Here is a 21010-nt window from a genome sequence, read left to right as displayed (position 1 = left end):
AGAGGGAGTTTGGGGGGTATGAGGGGGTGTTTGGGGGGTTTAGTGGGGTTCTATGGGGCTGTTGGGGGGGGAATGTGGGGGGGGGACATGCATGGGGGGGGCACCCATGTGTGGGGGGGGCAGCCATGGGTGGGGGGCTGCTGCGGGGGGGGGGGGGGGGGAGCAGAGGGAGTTTGGGGGGTATGAGGGGGTGTCTGGGGGGGTTAGTGGGGTTGTATGGGGCTGTTGGGGGGGTGGGGGGGGAATGTGGGGGGGGGCACCTATGGGTGGGTGGGTGGGGCAGCCATGGGTGGGGGAGGCTGGGGGGGGGGGGGGGCAGCAGAGGGAGTTTGGGGGGTATGAGGGGGTGTCTGGGGGGTTTAGTGGGGTTCTATGGGGCTGTTGGGAGGGGGGGGGCACCTGGGGGGGGAATGTGGGGGGGGGGCATGCTGGGGGGGACATGCTGGGGGGGGGGGGGGCAGCCATGGGTGGGGGGCTGCTGCGGGGGGGGGGGGGGGAGCAGAGGGAGTTTGGGGGGTATGAGGGGGTGTTTGGGGGGGTTTAGTGGGGTGCTGTGGGGCTGTTGGGGGGGTGGGGGGCACCTGGGGGGGGAACGTGGGGGGGGGGGGACATGCTGGGGGGGGGGGGCACCCATGGGTGGGGGGGTGACAGCCATGGGTGGGGGGCTGCTGTGGGTGGGGGGGGGGGGGGGGGCAGCAGAGGGAGTTTGGGGGGTATGAGGGAGTGTTTGGGGGGGTTAGTGGGGTTCTATGGGGCTGTTGGGGGGGTGGGGGGGGAATGTGGGGGGGGACATGCATGGGGGGGGCACCCATGGGTGGGGGGCTGCTGCGGGGGGGGTGGGGGGGGGCAGCAGAGGGAGTTTGGGGGGTATGTGGGGGTCTTTGGGGGGGTTAGTGGGGTTCTATGGGGCTGTTGGGGGGGTGGGGGGCACCTGGGGGGGGAACATGGGGGGGGGACATGCGTGGGGGGGGCACCCTTGGGTGGGGGGCTGCTGCGGGGGGGGGGTTGGGGGGGATTGGGGGTGTTTGGGGGGGTTAGTGGGGTTCTATGGGGCTGTTGGGGGGGTGGGGGGGAAATGGGGTGGGGGGGAATGGAGGTGGCATGGGGGGGGGGTGTTGGGGGGGGGGCATTTTGGGGGGCTTATTGGGGGAATCGGGTGCGTTAAGAGGCTCTTTTGGGGTTGTTGGGTGGTGGGGGCACCTATGGGTGCTGCGGGGGGGGCTCTGTGCAGACAAAGAGCACCTATGGGTGCTGCTGGGGGGGGGGGGTGGTTCGGGCACCCATAGGTGCCATGAGTGACGTCAGATTGTCACCCCCCCCCCCAGGGACAGCACCCATTTGGGGACAAGACCAAGGAGCAGGAGCTGCTGGAGCAGCAGAAACGGGTGACAATGGGGGGGGGGGTCACCCATGGGTGGGGGTGGGGGGGCACCCATGGGTGCGGGGACAGGCTGAGGGCCACCCATGGGTGCGGTGACATCGCGGGGGGGGTGGGGACAACGCCACCCTGTAGAGATGGGGTATAGAGAAGAACATAGTTGGGGGGGGGGGTTGGGGACAGCGGTGGCCGTAGGGGCACCCATGGGTGCTGGGGGCACCCATGGGTGCTGGTGTCACCCGCGGGCGCTGGTGTCACCCGGGGTTGTCCCCACAGGCGGCGGTGCTGCTGGAACAGGAGAGGCAGCAGGAGATGGCCAAATTGACACCCGCCGTGCCCCGACCCCCCCCCGAGGTGGCACCCATGGGTGCCCGGGCACCCCTCCCCCCCCGAGGTGAGTGTCACCCCTCCCCCCCAAGATGTCCCCCCCCCTTATTTTAGAACTGGGGAGGGGGGGGGACGACACAGAGGGGTGACACAGTGCCACCGCTTTGTGTGTGTGTCACCCCCCACCCTGGGTGTAACTGTGCCCCCCCCCCCCCACAGGCACTGCACCCATGGGTGCCCCCATGCCCGGCGTGCCCATGGGCGCCTCCCGCCCCCGCGGGCCCCCGCCCCCCCCCGGCGAGGAGAGCCGAGAGGTGGGTGTCTCTTTTTTTAGGGGGGGGGGGGTCCTGGTCCTTTGGGGGGGGGGCTCCGGGGTGGGGGGGTCCCTTTTTTGGGGGGGTCCTGTTCCTTTGGGGGGGTGGCTCCAGGGTGGGGGGTGTCCCATTTTTAGGGGGGGGGGCTGTTCCTTTGGGGGGGTGGCTCCGGGGTGGGGGGGGTCCTGGTCCTTTGGGGTGGGGGGGTCCTTTTTTAGGGGGGGTCCTGGTCCTTGGGGGGGTGGGGGGGTTCCTTTTTTAGGGGGGGGCCCTGTTCCTTTGGGGGGGTGGTTACAGTGTGTGGGGGGTCCTTTCTTTTGGGGGGGGGTCCTGTTCCTGTTTCTTTGGGGGGGTGGTTCCAGGGTGGGGGGGGTCCTGGTCTTTTAGGGGGTGTCTTTTTTTGGGGGGGGGGTCCTGGTCCTTTGGGGGGGGTGGTTTCAGAGTGGGGGGGGTCCTGTTCCTTTGGGGGGGGGCTCTGGGGTGGGGGGGGTCCCTTTTTTAGGGGGGGGGGGGCTCTGTTCCTTTGGGGGGGTGGTTTCAGAGTGGGGGGGGTCCTGTTCCTTTGGGGGGGGCTCCGGGGTGGGGGGGGTCCCTTTTTTGGGGGGGGGGGGGGCTCTGTTCCTTTGGGGGGGGTCCCTTCTTTGGGGGGGGTCCTGTTCCTTTTGGGGGGGTGGTTTCAGAGTGGGAGGAGGTCTGTTCCTTTGGGGGGGGGGCTCCGGGGTGGGGGGGGTCCTGGTCCTTTGGGGTGGGGGGGTCCTTTTTTAGGGGGGGGCCCTGTTCCTTTGGGGGGGTGGTTACAGTGTGGGGGGGGTCCTTTCTTTTGGGGGGGGGTCCTGTTCCTGTTCCTTTGGGGGGGTGGTTCCAGGGTGGGGGGGGGGTCCTGGTCTTTTGGGGGGTGTCCTTTTTTGGGGGGGGGGGGTCCTGGTCCTTTGGGGGGGGTGGTTTCAGAGTGGGGGGGGTCCTGTTCCTTTGGGGGGGGGCTCTGGGGTGGGGGGGGTCCCTTTTTTAGGGGGGGGGGGGGGCTCTGTTCCTTTGGGGGGGTGGTTTCAGAGTGGGGGGGGTCCTGTTCCTTTGGGGGGGGGCTCCGGGGTGGGGGGGGTCCCTTTTTTGGGGGGGGGGGGGCTCTGTTCCTTTGGGGGGGGTCCCTTCTTTGGGGGGGGGTCCTGTTCTTTTTGGGGGGGTGGTTTCAGAGTGGGAGGGGGTCTGTTCCTTTGGGGGGGGGCTCCGGGGTGGGGGGGTCCCTTTTTTAGGGGGGGGTCCTGTTCCTTTGGGGGGGGTCCCTTCTTTGGGGGGGGGTCCTGTTCCTTTTTGGGGGGTGGCTTCAGAGTGGGGGGGGTCCTGTTACTTTGTGGGGGAGGTTACAGGGTGGGGGGGGTCTCATTTTTAGGGGGGGGTCCTGTTCCTTTGGGGGGGGTGGCTCTGGGGTGGGGGGGTCTCTTTTTTAGGGGGGGGGTCCTGTTCCTTTGGGGGGGGTGGCTCCGGGGTGGGGGGTTCCCTTTTTTTAGGGGGGGGGGTCACCCAGATGATGAGGTTCCTTTTGGGGGGGGGGGTCACCCAGATGATGAGGTTTCTTTTTTGAGGGGGGGGGGGTGGTCACCTAAATGATAAGGTTCCTTTTGGGGGGGGGGGTCACAGAGATGGGGGGGGTTCCCTTTTTTTGGGGGGGGGGGGTCACAGAGATGGTGGGGTTCCCTTTTTTTGGGGGGGGTCACCCAGATGATGAGGTTTCTTTTTTTTGGGGGGGGAGGGAGTGTCACCCAGATGTCGGGGTTCCTTTTTGGGGGGGGGTCACCTCGACACTTGAGGTCCCTTTTTTTTTTGGGCGGGGGGGGTGGGGGTGTCACCCGACTCCTGGGTATCCCTTTGGGGGGGGGGAGGGGTGTGTCTTTTGGACACCCACTTTTTCCAGGTAGATGGGGGTTCTCGGGGTGGGGGTTGGGGGTCTCCTGGGCACCTGCGTCCCCTGATTGTCATCGTGTCCCCCCCCCCTCGTCATGTGTGTCCCCCCCCCCAGCCGGATGACCCCACCGTGGGCCCCAAGATCCCGCAGGCGCTGGAGAAGATCCTACAGCTGAAGGAGATCCGACAGGAGGAACTGGTCACCGTTCCGGGGCTCTCCGGTGAGTCCCCACCCCCCCCCCCAGCACCCATGGGTGCTCCTGGGGGGGGGGGCACAGCACCCAGACCCCCCTTCACCTTCTCACCGTGTCCCCCCCCCTCTCTACCCGGCGATGTCCCCGCAGCCGAGGATGAGATGGAGACGGATCTGCGGGCGTCCGCGTCGGCTTCGGAAGCGGAGGAGGACTCCGGGTTGTCCAAAAAGGAGGTGGGGAGGGGGGCGGCCCCCCCCCCCCATCACGGGGTTGGGGGGGCCCTGGGGGTCGGGGGGGGGGGGATGGGGGGGTGGGAGGGGGGTGATGTTGGCCCTGAGAGGTGTCTGTTTGTACTCAGGGGTTGTTCGGGGGAGGGGGGGGGCTACATCCTGCCTGGAGGGACCCTGGGGGGGTCCGGATCCTGTTTGGGGGGGTCAGATCCTGCCCACAGGGTCCCTGGGGGGGGTCGAGATCCTGTCTGGGGGGGTCCTGATCTTGTTTCGGGGGGGTCAGATCCTGCCCAGAGGGTCCCTGGGGGGGTCCGGATCCTGTTTAGGGGGGGCTAATCCTGCCCAGAGGGTCCCTGGGGGGGTCCTAATCTTGTCTGGGGGGGCCTAATCCTGCCCAGAGGGTCCCTGGGGGGGTCCGGATCCTGCCCACAGGGTCCCTGGGGGGGGGTCGAGATCCTGTTTGGGGGGGGCCTGATCCTGTTTGGGGGGGTCAGATCCTGCCCAGAGGGTCCCTGGGGGGACACACACATCGTGTTTGGGGGGGTCAGATCCTGCCCACAGGGTCCTTGGGGGGGTCCGGAATCTGTTTGGGGGGGGCTAATCCTGCTCACAGGGTTCCTGGGGGGGGTCGAGATCCTGTTTGGGGGGGGTCCGATCCTGTTTGGGGGGGTCAGATCCTGCCCAGAGGGTTCCTGGGGGGGGGTCGAGATCCTGTCTGGGGGGGTCCGATCCTGTTTGGAGGGGCCTAATCCTGCCCAGAGGGTCCCTGGGGGGGGTCCGATTGTGTTTGGGGGGGCCTAATCCTGCCCACAGGGTCCCGGGGGGGTCCTAATCCTGCCCAGAGGGTCCCTGGGGGGGGGGGGGTGGGTGTCCTGATCCTTGGGGGGGGGGTCCCCATCATGTCCCTTTTGTGTGTGTGTCATGTGTGTGTCGTCCCCCCCCCCCCCCTCCAGCGCAACCGCAAGCGCCGCAACCGCAAGAAGAAGAAACGGGGGCGGGGGGGGGCCCGGGAAGGGGCTCCTGCCCCCCCCAGGGGGGACCCCGAGACCCCCGGGGACACCCCCCCGGTGGAGATCGAGTACGTCACCGAAGAGCCCGAGATCTACGACCCCAATTTCGTCTTTTTTAAGAGGATTTTTGAGGCTTTTAAGGTATTTTTAAGGGGGGGGGGGGGGCACCCATGGGTGCTGGGGGGGTGCGGGGGGGGGGGGGTGGCAGCACCCCGGGGTGCTTCTGCGTGTCGCTACGTCGCTCCTCTTAAGTGACAAATTTTCTGGTTTAGGAATATTTTTGGTGCTTTTAAGGTGGTGGTTTGGTGGGTGGGGGGCACCCATGGGTGCTGGGGGGGGTGGCAGCACCCATGGGTGTCACAGAGCCTTTTTTCGGGGGGATTTTTGGCGTTTTGGGGGTCGTGCCCACGCTGGAGGGTGGCAGCACCCTGGGGTGTCCCCGAGTGTCACCCGGCTGCACCCGTGGGTGACAGGGTGTCATTTTTGGTGGGATTTTTGGTGTTTTAAAGGTGGGACTCCTGGTGGCGGTGTGGGTGGGGGCACCCATGGGTGCTGGGGGGGGGCAGCAGCCCCTTGGGGTGTCCCCGAGTGTCACTCGGCTGCACCCGCGAGTGGGAAATTGTCTCTTTTAGGGACATTTTTGGTGCCTTTAAGGTGGCGTTTTGGTGGGTGGGGGGCACCCATGGGTGCTGGGGGGGGGTGGCAGCACCCATGGGTGTCACAGAGCCTTTTTTGGGGGGGATTTTTGGCGTTTTGGGGGTCGTGCCCATGCTGGAGGGCGCCCAGTGGGTGCTGGGGGGGGTGGCAGCACCCCGGGGTGTCCCTGAGCTGCACCCATGGGTGTCAGAGAGCCTTTTTTGGGGGGATTTTTGGCGTTTTGGGGGTCGTGCCCACGCTGGAGGGTGGCAGCACCCTGGGGTGTCCCCGAGTGTCACCCGGCTGCGCCCGTGGGTGACAGGGTGTCATTTTTGGTGGGATTTTTGGTGTTTTAAAGGTGGGACTCAGGGTGGCGGTGTGGGTGGGGGCACCCATGGGTGCTGGGGGGGGGCAGCAGCCCCTTGGGGTGTCCCCGAGTGTCACTCAGCTGCACCCGCGGTTGGGAAATTGTCTCTTTTAGGGATAATTTTGGTGCCTTTAAGGTGGCGTTTTGGTGGGTGGGGGGCACCCATGGGTGCTGGGGGGGGTGGCAGCACCCCGGGGTGTCCTTGAGCGGCACCCATGGGTGTCACAGAGCCTTTTTTGGGGGGATTTTTGGCGTTTTGGGGGTCGTGCCCATGCTGGAGGGCGCCCAGTGGGTGCTGGGGGGGGTGGCAGCACCCCGGGGATGTCCTTGAGCGGCACCCATGGGTGTCAGAGAGCCTTTTTTTGGGGGATTTTTGGCGTTTTGGGGGTTGTGCCCACGCTGGAGGGTGGCAGCACCCCGGGGTGTCCCCCAGTGTCACCTGGCTGCACCCATGGGTGACAGGGTGCCATTTTTGGTGGAATTTTTGGTGTTTTAAAGGCGGGACTTGGGGTGGGGGCGCGGGTGGGGGCACCCATGGGTGCTGGGGGGGGGCAGCAGCCCCTTGGGGTGTCCCCGAGTGTCACTCGGCCGCACCCACAGGTGGGAAATTGTCTCTTTTAGGGACATTTTTGGTGCCTTTAAGGTGGCGTTTTGGTGGGTGGGGGGCACCCATGGGTGCTGGGGGGGGTGGCAGCACCCATGGGTGTCACAGAGCCTTTTTTCGGGGGGATTTTTGGCGTTTTGGGGGTCGTGCCCATGCTGGAGGGCGCCCAGTGGGTGCTGGGGGGGTGGCAGCACCCCGGGGTGTCCTTGAGCTGCACCCGTGGGTGTCACAGAGCCTTTTTTGGGGGGATTTTTGGCATTTTGGGGGTCGTGCCCACGCTGGAGGGTGGCAGCACCCTGGGGTGTCCCCCAGTGTCACCCGGCTGCACCCACAGGTGGGAAATTGTCTCTTTTAGGGACATTTTTGGTGCCTTTAAGGTGGCGTTTTGGTGGGTGGGGAGCACCCATGGGTGCTGGGGGGGGGTGGCAGCACCCCGGGGTGTCTCTGACACCCCCCCTCATGTGTCCCCCCCTTTCCTCACAGCTGACGGATGACGTGAAGAAGGACAAAGAGAAGGAACCGGACAAGGCGGACAGGCCGGAAAGTGCCACCGTCCCCAAAAAGAAGGGCTTCGAGGACGGGCACAAGGGCAGCGAGGACGACAGCTCCGAGGACGAGCAGGTCCTGGGGGGGGGGACACGGCGGTGACATCGCCCGGGGGGGGGGATGACACACACCCACCCCCCCCAACGGGGAGGAAGAGGAGCAGCGGGTGACAGCGGCGAGCTGGTCCCCGCTTGGGGACGTCGCTGGGGGGTTGGGGACACGGTGGGAGGTGGGCACGGGGGTGAGATGGGAGGGGGGCCGGGGTGGGGACAGCCCCTGTGGTGGCCGTGGTAGGGGACACGGGTGACACGAGGGGCTCTGGGGTGGGGACAATCCCCTGGGGTGGCCATGGGTGACACGAAGGGGTGAGGGGTGGGGACGTGGGTGGCAGGAGGGAGTCTGGGGTGGGGATCGGGGTGACGTGAGGGGTTCTGGGGTGGGGACAGTGGTGACAGGAGGGGCTCTGGGGTGGGGACAGCCCCTGTGGTGGCCGTGGTAGGGGACACGGGTGACAGGAGGGGCTCTGGGGTGGGGACGGGGGTGTTAGAAGGGGTTCTGGAGCGGGGATGGAGGTGACAAGAGAGGCTTTGGTGGGGACAGTGTCTGTGGTGGCCGTGGGTGGCACGAGGGGCTCTGGGGTGGGGACAGTGGTGACAGCAGAGGTTGTGGGGTGGGGACAGTCCCTGGGGTGGCCATAGGGGTGTGGGGACACGTGGGTGTCAGAAGGGGCTCTGTGGTGGGGACACGGGTGACATGAGGGGCTCTGGGGTGGGGACAATCCCCTGGGGTGGCCATGGGTGACACGAAGGGGTCAGGGGTGGGGACGTGGGTGGCAGGAGGGAGTCTGGGATGGGGATCGGGGTGACGTGAGGGGTTCTGGGGTGGGGGACGGTGACAGGGACAGTGGCTGGGTGCCATCACGGCCTGGCAGCAACCAGGTGCCACCCCATGGGTGCCACCCGGCTGGTGCCACCTCACTGATGTCCCCACAGGAGAAGAAGCCGGAGGTCCCCAAACTCTCCAAGAAGAAGCTGCGGCGCATGAACCGCTTCACCGTGGCCGAGCTGAAGCAGGTGACAACCCCTGGGGATGCGTCCTTGTCCCCATCCCTGTCCCCCGAGTGGCGCGTCACCCTGTGTCCGTGGGGCAGGGACACGGTGGACACGGAAAGCTGGGTGGCACCCAGAGGTTGGGGACAGCGGTGGTGTGGGACCCTGTGTCCCCTGGGAGCCCGGCTGGGGACAGCTGAGGTGCCCTGGGGGACGTGGGGACACCCGTGTCCCTTGGGAGCCCGGCTGGGGACAGCTGAGGTGTCCTGGGGGACGTGGGGACACCCGTGTCCCTTGGGAGCCCGGCTGGGGACAGCTGAGGTGTTTTGGGGGACGTGGGGACACCCGTGTCCCTTGGGAGCCCGGCTGGGGACAGCTGAGGTGCCCTGGGGGACGTGGGGACACCCGTGTCCCCTGGGAGCCCGGCTGGGGACAGCTGAGGTGTCCTGGGGGACGTGGGGACACCCGTGTCCCTCGGGAGCCCAGCTGGGGACAGCTGAGGTGTTTTGGGGGACGTGGGGACACCCGTGTCCCTTGGGAGCCCGGCTGGGGACAGCTGAGGTATTTTGGGGGACGTGGGGACACCCGTGTCCCTTGGGAGCCCGGCTGGGGACAGCTGAGGTGTTTTGGGGGACGTGGGGACACCCGTGTCCCTTGGGAGCCCGGCTGGGGACAGCTGAGGTGTTTTGGGGGACGTGGGGACACCCGTGTCCCTTGGGAGCCCGGCTGGGGACAGCTGAGGTGTCCTGGGGGACGTGGGGACACCCGTGTCCCTTGGGAGCCCGGCTGGGGACAGCTGAGGTGTCCTGGCGGACGTGGGGACACCCGTGTCCCTTGGGAGCCCGGCTGGGGACAGCTGAGGTGCCCTGGGGGACGTGGGGACACCCGTGTCCCTTGGGAGCCCGGCTGGGGACAGCTGAGGTGCCCTGGGGGACGTGGGGACACCCGTGTCCCTTGGGAGCCCGGCTGGGGACAGCTGAGGTGCCCTGGGGGACGTGGGGACACCCGTGTCCCTTGGGAGCCCGGCTGGGGACAGCTGAGGTGCCCTGGGGCACGTGGGGACACCCGTGTCCCTTGTGAGCCCGGCTGGGGACAGCTGCGCCACCCCAGGCATGATGGCCTGTGCCCACCTTAGGGACAGTGAAGGTCCCTTGTGCCCAGGTAGGGTCACCTGTGGCTTCTTGGGGACACTAGTGCCACCCTGGGTGCTGTGTGACTGCAGGGGTGTCACCTTGGGGACACTAGTGCCACCCTGGGTGCTGTGTGCCTGCAGGGGGGTCACCTTGGGGACCCTAGTGCCACCTTGGGGTCCTGCATGCCTGCTCAGGGGGCCTGCTGGGGACAGCGGTGTCACCCTTGGGTGCCCAGTGTGCCGTTTGGGAGCCTCTTGGGGACACTGGTGTCACCTTGGGGTGCCCGATGTTCCCCGTGGGGTTCTCGGGGACACTTGTGCCACCCCAGGGTGGCTTATGCCCAACCATGAAGAGGATCGGGGACACTAGTGCCACCTTGGGGTGTCTGTGCCCCAACCATGAAGGTCTCGGGGCAGCAGTGCCAACGTGGGGCACCCTGTGGCTGCCTTGGGACCCCACTGGGGACATCAGTGCCACCCTGGGGTGCCTTTGCCCCACCACGAAGCTCTCTGGTGGCACCTTGGGTCCTTTGATGTTCATCTTGTCACCCCAGCAGGTCCCCTAGTGCCACCCTGGGGTGGCTGCTCTTCAATTTGGCACACTGGTGGCAGCTTGGGGCACCCTGTGGCTGCTTTGGGACCCCGTTGGGGACATCGGTGCCACCCTGGGGTGCCTGAGCCCAACCGTGAAGCTTCTTGGGTGCTCTGGTGCCACCCTGGGGCGCCCTGTGGCTGCTTTGGGACCCCGTTGGGGACATCGGTGCCACCCTGGGGTGCCTGAGCCCAACCGTGAAGCTTCTTGGGTGCTCTGGTGCCACCCTGGGGCGCCCTGTGGCTGCTTTGGGACCCCACTGGGGACACCAGTGCCACCTTGGGGTGCCTGAGCCCAACCATGAAGCTTCTTGGGTGCTCTGGTGCCACCCTGGGGCGCCCTGTGGCTGCTTTGGGACCCCGTTGGGGACATCGGTGCCACCTTGGGGTGCCTGAGCCCAACCGTGAAGCTTCTTGGGTGCTCTGGTGCCACCCTGGGGCGCCCTGTGGCTGCTTTGGGACCCCGTTGGGGACATCGGTGCCACCCTGGGGTGCCTGAGCCCAACCATGAAGCTTCTTGGGTGCTCTGGTGCCACCCTGGGGCGCCCTGTGGCTGCTTTGGGACCCCGTTGGGGACATCGGTGCCACCCTGGGGTGCCTGAGCCCAACCATGAAGCTTCTTGGGTGCTCTGGTGCCACCCTGGGGCGCCCTGTGGCTGCTTTGGGACCCCGTTGGGGACATCGGTGCCACCCTGGGGTGCCTGAGCCCAACCATGAAGCTTCTTGGGTGCTCTGGTGCCACCCTGGGGCGCCCTGTGGCTGCTTTGGGACCCCGTTGGGGACATCGGTGCCACCCTGGGGTGCCTGAGCCCAACCGTGAAGCTTCTTGGGTGCTCTGGTGCCACCCTGGAGCGCCCTGTGGCTGCTTTGGGACCCCGTTGGGGACATCGGTGCCACCCTGGGGTGCCTGAGCCCAACCATGAAGCTTCTTGGGTGCTCTGGTGCCACCCTGGGGCACCCTGTGGCTGCTTTGGGACCCCGCTGGGGACATCGGTGCCACCCTGGGGTGCCTGAGCCCAACCGTGAAGCTTCTTGGGTGCTCTGGTGCCACCCTGGAGCGCCCTGTGGCTGCTTTGGGACCCCGTTGGGGACATCGGTGCCACCCTGGGGTGCCTGAGCCCAACCATGAAGCTTCTTGGGTGCTCTGGTGCCACCCTGGGGCGCCCTGTGGCTGCTTTGGGACCCCGCTGGGGACATCGGTGCCACCCTGGGGTGCCTGAGCCCAACCGTGAAGCTTCTTGGGTGCTCTGGTGCCACCCTGGGGCGCCCTGTGGCTGCTTTGGGACCTAGTTGGGGACATCGGTGCCACCCTGGGGTGCCTGAGCCCAACCATGAAGCTTCTTGGGTGCTCTGGTGCCACCCTGGGGCGCCCTGTGGCTGCTTTGGGACCCCGTTGGGGACATCGGTGCCACCCTGGGGTGCCTGAGCCCAACCATGAAGCTTCTTGGGTGCTCTGGTGCCACCCTGGGGCGCCCTGTGGCTGCTTTGGGACCCCGCTGGGGACATCGGTGCCACCCTGGGGTGCCTGAGCCCAACCGTGAAGCTTCTTGGGTGCTCTGGTGCCACCCTGGGGCGCCCTGTGGCTGCTTTGGGACCTAGTTGGGGACATCGGTGCCACCCTGGGGTGCCTGAGCCCAACCATGAAGCTTCTTGGGTGCTCTGGTGCCACCCTGGGGCGCCCTGTGGCTGCTTTGGGACCCCGTTGGGGACATCGGTGCCACCCTGGGGTGCCTGAGCCCAACCGTGAAGCTTCTTGGGTGCTCTGGTGCCACCCTGGGGCGCCCTGTGGCTGCTTTGGGACCCCACTGGGGACACCAGTGCCACCATGAGGTGCCATACGTTCCCCTTGAGACCCTACCAGGGACACTAGTGCCACCGTGGGCTTCTCTGTACCCAACTATGGAGCTTACTGGTGCCACCTTGAAGCCTCCAGTGTTCCCCTTGTCACCCCACCAGCGTCCCTAACGCCACCTTGGGCTTCTCTATCTCTTTTTCTTCTCCTACCAACCCCATGACCCAACTGTCCCCACAGCTGGTGGCCCGTCCGGACGTGGTGGAGATGCACGACGTGACGGCACAGGATCCCAAACTTTTGGTGCACCTCAAGGCCACCCGCAACTCGGTCCCAGTGCCCCGGCACTGGTGCTTCAAGCGCAAGTACCTGCAGGGCAAGAGGGGCATCGAGAAGCCCCCCTTCGAGCTGCCCGACTTCATCAAGCGCACCGGCATCCAGGAGATGCGCGAGGCCCTGCAGGAGAAGGTGGGACATCCCCCGCGGTGTCACCCTGGAGGGCTTTGGGGAGGCCCACCTGGGGATTTGGGGAGGTCGTAGGTGCTCGTTTTGGGCTTTGGGGATGTTGGAGGTGGACAGCTGGAGCTTCGGAGGCGTCACGGTTGGACGTTTGGGACTTGGAGGATATCAAAGGTGCCCATCTGGGGCTTTGGGGGTGCTATAAGCGCCCATTTGGGGTTGTGGTAGACCATAGTTGGACGTCGTGGGTGGATGTTTGGGGCTTTGAGGACATCAAAGGTGCCCATCTGGGGTTTTTTGGGTGTCGTAGGTGCCCGTCTGGGGCTCTGGAGACCATAGTTGGATGTTGGGGGCTTTGAGGACTTCAGGGTTGGACAACAAAGGTGCTCATCTTGGCTTTTTGGGGGTGTCATAGGTGCCTGTCTGGGGTTCTGGAGACCGTAGTTGGATGCTGGGGGCTTTGGGGACTTCACGGTTGGCCATCCGGGGCTTTGAGGACATCAAAGGTGCCCATCTGGGCTTTTTGGGGTGTCATAGGTGCCTGTCTGGGGTTCTGGAGACCATAGTTGGATGTTGGGGGCTTTGAGGACTTCATGGTTGGACATCAAAGGTGCCCATCTGGGTTTTTTGGGGTGTCATAGGTGCCTATTTGGGGTTCTGGAGACCATAGTTGGATGTTGGGGGCTTTGGGGACTTCAGGGTTGGCCATCCGGGGCTTTGAGGACATCAAAGGTGCCCATCTGGGGCTTTGGGAGTGCCATAGGTGCCCGTCTGGGGTTCTGAAGACCATAGTTGAACGTTGGAGGTTTTGGGGCACCATAGGTGTCCATCCTGGACTTTGTGGGTGCCATAGGTGCTCGTGTGGAGCTTTGGAGACCATAGTTGGACGTTGGAGGCTTTGGGGCACCATAGGTGTCCATCCTGGACTTTGTGGGTGCCATAGGTGCTCGTGTGGGGCTTTGGAGACCATAGTTCGATGTTGGAGACTTTGGGGACATCGTGGTCGGACATTTGGGACTTTGGGGACGTCGTAGGCGCCCATCTGGGAGGACAGTTGCCCATCTGTTGGGGACACCCTGGGGGACACTGTCCCCTGGGACCTCTGGGTGTCCCCCTGGGGTGTTGGGGACACCCCAGGGATCTGTGGGTGTCCCCTTGGGACCTCTGGCTGTGTCCCCAGGGTCGGGGACAACCCAGAGTGGCTTTGGCCACCCCTTGGTCCATCGTGGAGAACCTCTAGTTGCTCCTCCAGGCTTTTGGACAACTTATGGGTGTCGAGAAGGGTTTTGGGGACACCCTGGGTGTCCCCACGGGGGTGTTGAGGACACTCCGGGTGTCCCCAACCCCTCCTTGTCCCCGTGTGTCCCCCCTGTGCCACAGGAGGAGCAGAAGACGATGAAGTCGAAGATGCGGGAGAAGGTTCGTCCCAAGATGGGCAAAATCGACATCGATTACCAGAAGCTCCACGACGCCTTCTTCAAGTGGCAGACGAAGCCCAAACTCACCATCCACGGCGACCTCTACTACGAGGTGGGCACCCCCACCCATGGGTGCACCTCTCCCCCACCCATGGGTCCTCCCAACCCGTGGGTGCTCCTCTTCCACCCATAGATGCTCCTCTTCCACCCATAGGTGGTCTTCTCCCACCCATAGATGCTCCTTTCCCACCCATAGGTGGTCCCCCATGGGTGCTCCTCTCCCCACCCATAGGTGGTCCCCCATGGGTGCTCCTCTCCCCACCCATAGGTGGTCCCCCATGGGTGCTCCTCTCCCCACCCATGGGTGCTTCTCGCCCACCCATGGGGTTACTCCTCCACCCATGGGTCCTCCCAACCCGTGGGTGCTCCTCTCCCACCCATAGATGCTCCTCTTCCACCCATAGGTGGTCTTCTCCCACCCATAGATGCTCCTCTCCCACCCATAGGTGGTCTTCTCCCTCCCATGAGTTCTCCCCACCCGTAGGTGGTCCCCCATGGGTGCTCCTCTCCCCACCCATGGGTGCTTCTCGCCCACCCATGGGGTTGCTCCCCCACCCATGGGTCCTCCCAACCCGTGGGTGCTCCTCTTCCACCCATAGATGCTCCTCTTCCACCCATAGGTGGTCTTCTCCCACCCATAGATGCTCCTCTCCCACCCATAGGTGGTCTTCTCCCTCCCATGAGTTCTCCCCACCCGTAGGTGGTCCCCCATGGGTGCTCCTCTCCCCACCCATGGGTGCTTCTCGCCCACCCATGGGGTTGCTCCCCCACCCATGGGTCCTCCCAACCCGTGGGTGCTCCTCTTCCACCCATAGATGCTCCTCTTCCACCCATAGGTGGTCTTCTCCCACCCATAGATGCTCCTCTCCCACCCATAGGTGGTCTTCTCCCTCCCATGAGTTCTCCCCACCCATAGGTGGTCCCCCATGGGTGCTCCTCTCCCCACCCATGGGTGCTTCTCGCCCACCCATGGGGTTGCTCCCCCACCCATGGGTCCTCCCAACCCGTGGGTGCTCCTCTTCCACCCATAGGTGGTCTTCTCCCACCCATAGATGCTCCTCTTCCACCCATAGGTGGTCTTCTCCCACCCATAGGTGGTCTTCTCCCTCCCATGAGTTCTCCCCACCCATAGGTGCTCCCCATGGGTGCTCCTCTCCCCCCCTCCCATAGATGCCTCTCTCCCATCCGTGGGTCTTCCCTACCCATAGGTGCTCCTCTCTCACCCATGAGTGGTCCTCCCCCCCTATGGGTGCTCCATCCACCCGTGGGTGCTCCCCACTTGCCCATGGCTGCTTCTGTCCCACGCCATAGGTGGTCCCCCCCACCCATAGGTGCTCCTCTTCCACCTCTGGGTCTTCTCTCAGCCATAGGTGCTCCGCTCTCAGCCATAGGTGCTCTTCTCCCACCCATAGGTGGTCTTCCCCACCCATAGATGGTCCTTTCCCCCGTGGGTGCTTCTCCCCTCCATGGGTGCTCCTCCTCACCCACCCCATGGGTGCTGCTCCCCCACCCATGGGTGCTCTCCCCATGGGTGTTCCATCCACCCATAGGTTCTTCTCTCCCATGGGTGTTCCATCCACCCATAGGTGCTTCTCTCCCACCCGTGGGTGCTCCTCCCCACCCCATAGGTGCCCCCCCCCCCCCGTGTCCTCGTGTCCCTCAGAGATGTCCCCACCTCCCTTAAGGCGCATTCTCTTGTCCTTCAAAGTTGTCCCCATGTCCCCCCTGATGGTGCCACCCTGTTCTTCCAGCGGTGTCCCCGTGTCACTCAGGTGTGTCCCCATGTCCTCTGAGGATGTCCCCCTGTCCCTCAAGGTTGTCCCCCTGATGGTGCCACCGTGTTCCTCCAGCAGTGTCCCCATGTCCCTCAGGGATGTCCCCGTGTCCCTCAGGCAGCATCGTCTGTCCTTCAAGGTTGTCCCCGTGTCCTTCTAGCAGTGTCCCCATGTCCCTCAGGGATGTCCCCGTGTCCTTCTAGCAGTGTCCCCATGTCCCTCGGGGATGTCCCCATGTCCCTCAGGGAGCATCGTCTGTCCTTCAAGGTTGTCCCTGTGTCCTTCAAGGTTGTCCCCGTGTCCTTCTAGCAGTGTCCCCATGTCCTTCAGGGATGTCCTCGTGTCCCTCAGGCATCATCGTCTGTCCTTCAAGGTTGTCCCCGTGTCCTTCTAGCAGTGTCCCCATGTCCCTCAGGCAGCGTCATCTGTCCTTCAAGGTTGTCCCCGTGTCCCTCAGGGATGTCCCCGTGTCCCTGAAGCAGCATCTCCTGTCCTTCAAGGTTGTCCCCGTGTCCTTCTAGCAGTGTCCCCGTGTCCCTCGGGGATGTCCCTGAAGCAGCATCTCCTGTCCTTCAAGGTTGTCCCCGTGTCCTTCTAGCAGTGTCCCCATGTCCCTCAGGCAGCGTCATCTGTCCTTCAAGGTTGTCCCCGTGTCCCTCAGGGATGTCCCCATGTCCCTCAGGGAGCATCGTCTGTCCTTCAAGGTTGTCCCCGTGTCCTTCTGGCAGTGTCCCCGTGTCCCTCAGGGATGTCCCCATGTCCCTGAAGCAGCATCTCCTGTCCTTCAAGGTTGTCCCCGTGTCCTTCTAACAGTGTCCCCATGTCCCTCAGGGATGTCCCCGTGTCCCTCAGGCAGCATCATGTGTCCGTCGAGGTTGTCCCCGTGTCCTTCTAGCAGTGTCCCCATGTCCCTCAGGGATGTCCCTGAAGCAGCATCTCCTGTCCTTCAAGGTTGTCCCCGTGTCCCTCAGGGATGGCCCCATGTCCCTCAGGGAGCATCGTCTGTCCTTCAAGGTTGTCCCCGTGTCCTTCAAGGTTGTCCCCGTGTCCTTCTAGCAGTGTCCCCGTGTCCCTCAGGGAGCATCATCTGTCCTTCAAGGTTGTCCCCGTGTCCCTCAGGGATGTCCCCATGTCCCTGAAGCAGCATCCCCTGTCCTTCAAGGTTGTCCCCGTGTCCTTCTAGCAGTGTCCCCGTGTCCCTCAGGGATGTCCCCGTGTCCTTCAGGGAGCATCATCTGTCCTTCAAGGTTGTCCCTGTGTCCCTCAGGGATGTCCCCATGTCCTTCTAGCAGTGTCCCCATGTCCCTCAGGGATGTCCCCGTGTCCTTCTAGCAGTGTCCCCATGTCCCTCAGGGAGCATCGTCTGTCCTTCAAGGTTGTCCCCGTGTCCTTCTAGCAGTGTCCCCATGTCCCTCAGGGATGTCCCCGTGTCCTTCAGGCAGCGTCATCTGTCCTTCAAGGTTGTCCCCGTGTCCTTCTACCAGTGTCCCTGTGCCCCTCAAGGCTGTCCCCACGTCCTCCCTGCGGGTGTCCCCCTGTCCCTCAGTGTCCCCGTGCCAACGTCCCCGCGCTCCTGTCCCCTCCGCCCTTCCCCTCGGGGACGCCCCCGGTGACACCGCGCTGTCCCCGTCCCCAGGGGAAGGAGTTTGAGACGCGCCTGAAGGAGAAGAAGCCGGGCGACCTCTCGGACGAGCTGCGCATCGCCCTGGGCATGCCCGTGGGGCCGGTGAGCGGGGGCACCCATGGGTGCTGGGGGGCACCCTTGGGTGCTGCAGGGTGCCCTGGGGTGGGGGGAAGCTGTGTGACGCCCTGGGGTTGCCCTTGGAGCACCCATGGGTGCTGGGGGATCACCCAGAGGACATGGGGGGCACCCTGGGGTGGGGGGAGCTGTGTGATGCCCCCTGGGCTTGTCCTTGGAGCACCCATGGGTGCTGGGGGGTCACCTGGGGGTGGGGGGAGCTGTGTGACGCCCTGGGGTTGCTCTTGGAGCACCCATGGGTGCTGGGGGGGCACCCAGAGGGCATGGGGGGTGCCCTGGGGGTGGGGGGAGCTGTGTGACACCCTGGGGTTGTCCTTGGAGCACCCATGGGTGCTGGGGGGCAACCAGAGGGCCTGGGGGGCACCCTGGGGTGGTGGGAGCTGTGTGACACCCTGGGGTTGTCCTTGGAGCACCCATGGGTGCTGGGGGGCACCTGGGGTGGGGGGAGCTGTGTGATGCCCCCTGGGCTTGCTCTTGGAGCACCCATGGGTGCTGGGGGGCACCCTGGGGTGGGGGGAGCTGTGTGACGCCCTGGGCTTGTTCTTGGAGCACCCATGGGTGCTGGGGGGCAACCAGAGGGCCTGGGGGGCACCCTGGGGTGGGGGGAGCTGTGTGACGCCCTGGGGTTGCCCTTGGAGCACCCATGGGTGCTGGGGGTCACCCAGATGACCTGGGGGGCACCCTGGGGTGGTGGGAGCTGTGTGACGCCCTGGGCTTGCCCTTGGAGCACCCATGGGTGCTGGGGGGTCACCCAGAGGACCTGGGGGGCACCCTGGGGTGGGGGGAGCTGTGTGACGCCCTGGGCTTGTTCTTGGAGCACCCATGGGTGCTGGGGGGGCACCCAGAGGGCATGGGGGGCACCTGGGGTGGGGGGAGCTGTGTGATGCCCCCTGGGCTTGTCCTTGGAGCACCCATGGGTGCTGGGGGGTCACCTGGGGATGGGGGGAGCTGTGTGACGCCCTGGGCTTGCTCTTGGAGCACCCATGGGTGCTGGGGGGCAACCAGAGGGCCTGGGGGGCACCAGGGGTGGGGGGAGCTGTGTGACGCCCTGGGCTTGTTCTTGGAGCACCCATGGGTGCTGGGGGGGCACCTGGGGGTGGTGGGAGCTGTGTGACGCCCTGGGCTTGCTCTTGGAGCACCCATGGGTGCTGGGGGTCACCCAGAGGGCCTGGGGGGCACCAGGGGTGGGGGGAGCTGTGTGTCACCCTGGGCTTGCCCTTGGAGCACCCATGGGTGCTGGGGGGTGCCCTGGGGTGGTGGGAGCTGTGTGACGCCCTGGGCTTGCCCTTGGAGCACCCATGGGTGCTGGGGGGCAACCAGAGGGCCTGGGGGGCACCCTGGGGTGGGGGGAGCTGTGTGATGCCCCCTGGGCTTGTCCTTGGAGCACCCATGGGTGCTGGGGGGTCACCTGGGGGTGGGGGGAGCTGTGTGACGCCCTGGGCTTCCTCTTGGAGCACCCATGGGTGCTGGGGGGGCACCCAGAGGGCATGGGGGGTGCCCTGGGGGTGGGGGGAGCTGTGTGACACCCTGGGGTTGCCCTTGGAGCACCCATGGGTGCTGGGGGGCACCTGGGGGTGGGGGGAGCTGTGTGACACCCTGGGGTTGCCCTTGGAGCACCCATGGGTGCTGGGGGGGCACCCAGATGACCTGGGGGGTACCCTGGGGTGGGTGGAGCTGTGTGATGCCCTGGGCTTGCCCTTGGAGCACCCATGGGTGCTGGGGGGCAACCAGAGGGCCTGGGGGCACCCTGGGGTGGGGGGAGCTGTGTGTCACCCTGGGCTTGTCCTTGGAGCACCCATGGGTGCTGGGGGGTCACCTGGGGTGGGGGGAAGCTGTGTGACGCCCTGGGGTTGCCCTTGGAGCACCCATGGGTGCTGGGGGGCACCCAGAGGACATGGGGGGCACACTGGGGGTGGGGGGAGCTTTGTGTCACCCTGGGGTTGCCCTTGGAGCACCCATGGGTGCTGGGGGGCACCCAGAGGACATGGGGGGTGCCCTGGGGGTGGTGGAGCTGTGTGACACCCTGTGCTTGCCCTTGTAGCACCCATGGGTGCTGGGGGGCACCTGGGGTGGGGGGAGCTGTGTGACGCCCTGGGCTTGCCCTTGGAGCACCCATGGGTGCTGGGGGGCAACCAGAGGGCCTGGGGGGCACCCTGGGGTGGGGGGAGCTGTGTGATGCCCCCTGGGCTTGCTCTTGGAGCACCCATGGGTGCTGGGGGGCACCTGGGGTGGGGGGAGCTGTGTGACACCCTGGGGTTGCCCTTGGAGCACCCATGGGTGCTGGGGGGTCACCCAGAGGACCTGGGGGGCACCAGGGGTGGGGGGAGCTGTGTGACACCCTGGGGTTGCCCTTGGAGCACCCATGGGTGCTGGGGGGCACCCAGATGAACTGGGGGGCACCCTGGGGTGGGGGGAGCTGTGTGACGCCCTGGGCTTGTTCTTGGAGCACCCATGGGTGCTGGGGGGCAACCAGAGGGCCTGGGGGGCACCCTGGGGTGGGGGGAGCTGTGTGATGCCCCCTGGGCTTGTCCTTGGAGCACCCATGGGTGCTGGGGGGTCACCTGGGGGTGGGGGGAGCTGTGTGACGCCCTGGGCTTGCTCTTGGAGCACCCATGGGTGCTGGGGGGGCACCCAGAGGGCATGGGGGGTGCCCTGGGGGTGGGGGGAGCTGTGTGACACCCTGGGGTTGCCCTTGGAGCACCCATGGGTGCTGGGGGTCACCCAGATGACCTGGGGGGCACCCTGGGGTGGTGGGAGCTGTGTGACGCCCTGGGCTTGCCCTTGGAGCACCCATGGGTGCTGGGGGGTCACCCAGAGGACCTGGGGGGCACCAGGGGTGGGGGGAGCTGTGTGACACCCTGGGGTTGCCCTTGGAGCACCCATGGGTGCTGGGGGGCACCCAGATGAACTGGGGGGCACCCTGGGGTGGGGGGAGCTGTGTGACGCCCTGGGCTTGCTCTTGGAGCACCCATGGGTGCTGGGGGGTCACCCAGAGGACCTGGGGGGCACCAGGGGTGGGGGGAGCTGTGTGACACCCTGGGGTTGCCCTTGGAGCACCCATGGGTGCTGGGGGGGCACCCCAGGCTGGAGTTTCATCCGGGGGGGGGTTGGTATGTGCCTTGGTGATGTCAGTGGGTGCTGGGGGGCACCCATGGGTGCTGAGGGGGGGCAGCCTGGGGGGGGTGGGGTGGGGGGGCTGTGTCCCCCCCTAGGCATTGCCGGTGAATTGGGGGGGGGGGGCACCCAGAGTCAGGGGGGACTGGAGGCTGACTGGGGGGGGGGGGGGGGCGGGGGGGTAGGTGGGTGCCGGAGGGGCACCCATGGGTGCTGACCCCCCCCCCCCCGGTGCCGGCAGAATGCGCACAAGGTGCCCCCCCCGTGGCTGATCGCCATGCAGCGCTACGGCCCCCCCCCCTCCTACCCCCACCCTCAAATCCCGGGGCTCAACTCCCCCATCCCCCCCCGAGCCG

At 66.0% G+C, this 21010-nt stretch overlaps 1 protein-coding gene across 1 annotated transcript; it reads left to right on the top strand.

Moving 5' to 3' along the window:
* Positions 1-1323: 1323 nt before the first annotated feature.
* On the top strand, positions 1324-21000 carry SF3B2 (splicing factor 3b subunit 2; the record flags this gene model as incomplete). Its single annotated transcript, XM_082501273.1, has 12 exons — positions 1324-1385; positions 1655-1772; positions 1925-2019; positions 4034-4139; positions 4263-4345; positions 5296-5493; positions 7443-7580; positions 8498-8578; positions 12310-12537; positions 13909-14058; positions 17418-17507; positions 20896-21000. Coding segments are annotated over exons 2-12 (1356 nt in total), but the record flags the coding sequence as incomplete, so codon positions are not given.
* Between the last annotated feature and the right edge of the window lie 10 nt (positions 21001-21010).

Source organism: Vanellus vanellus (assembly GCF_965231255.1).
Source record: "Vanellus vanellus genome assembly, contig: HAP1_SCAFFOLD_2023, whole genome shotgun sequence".
Classification (NCBI taxonomy): domain Eukaryota; kingdom Metazoa; phylum Chordata; class Aves; order Charadriiformes; family Charadriidae; genus Vanellus; species Vanellus vanellus.
This window is presented reverse-complemented; position numbering and strand designations above follow the sequence as displayed.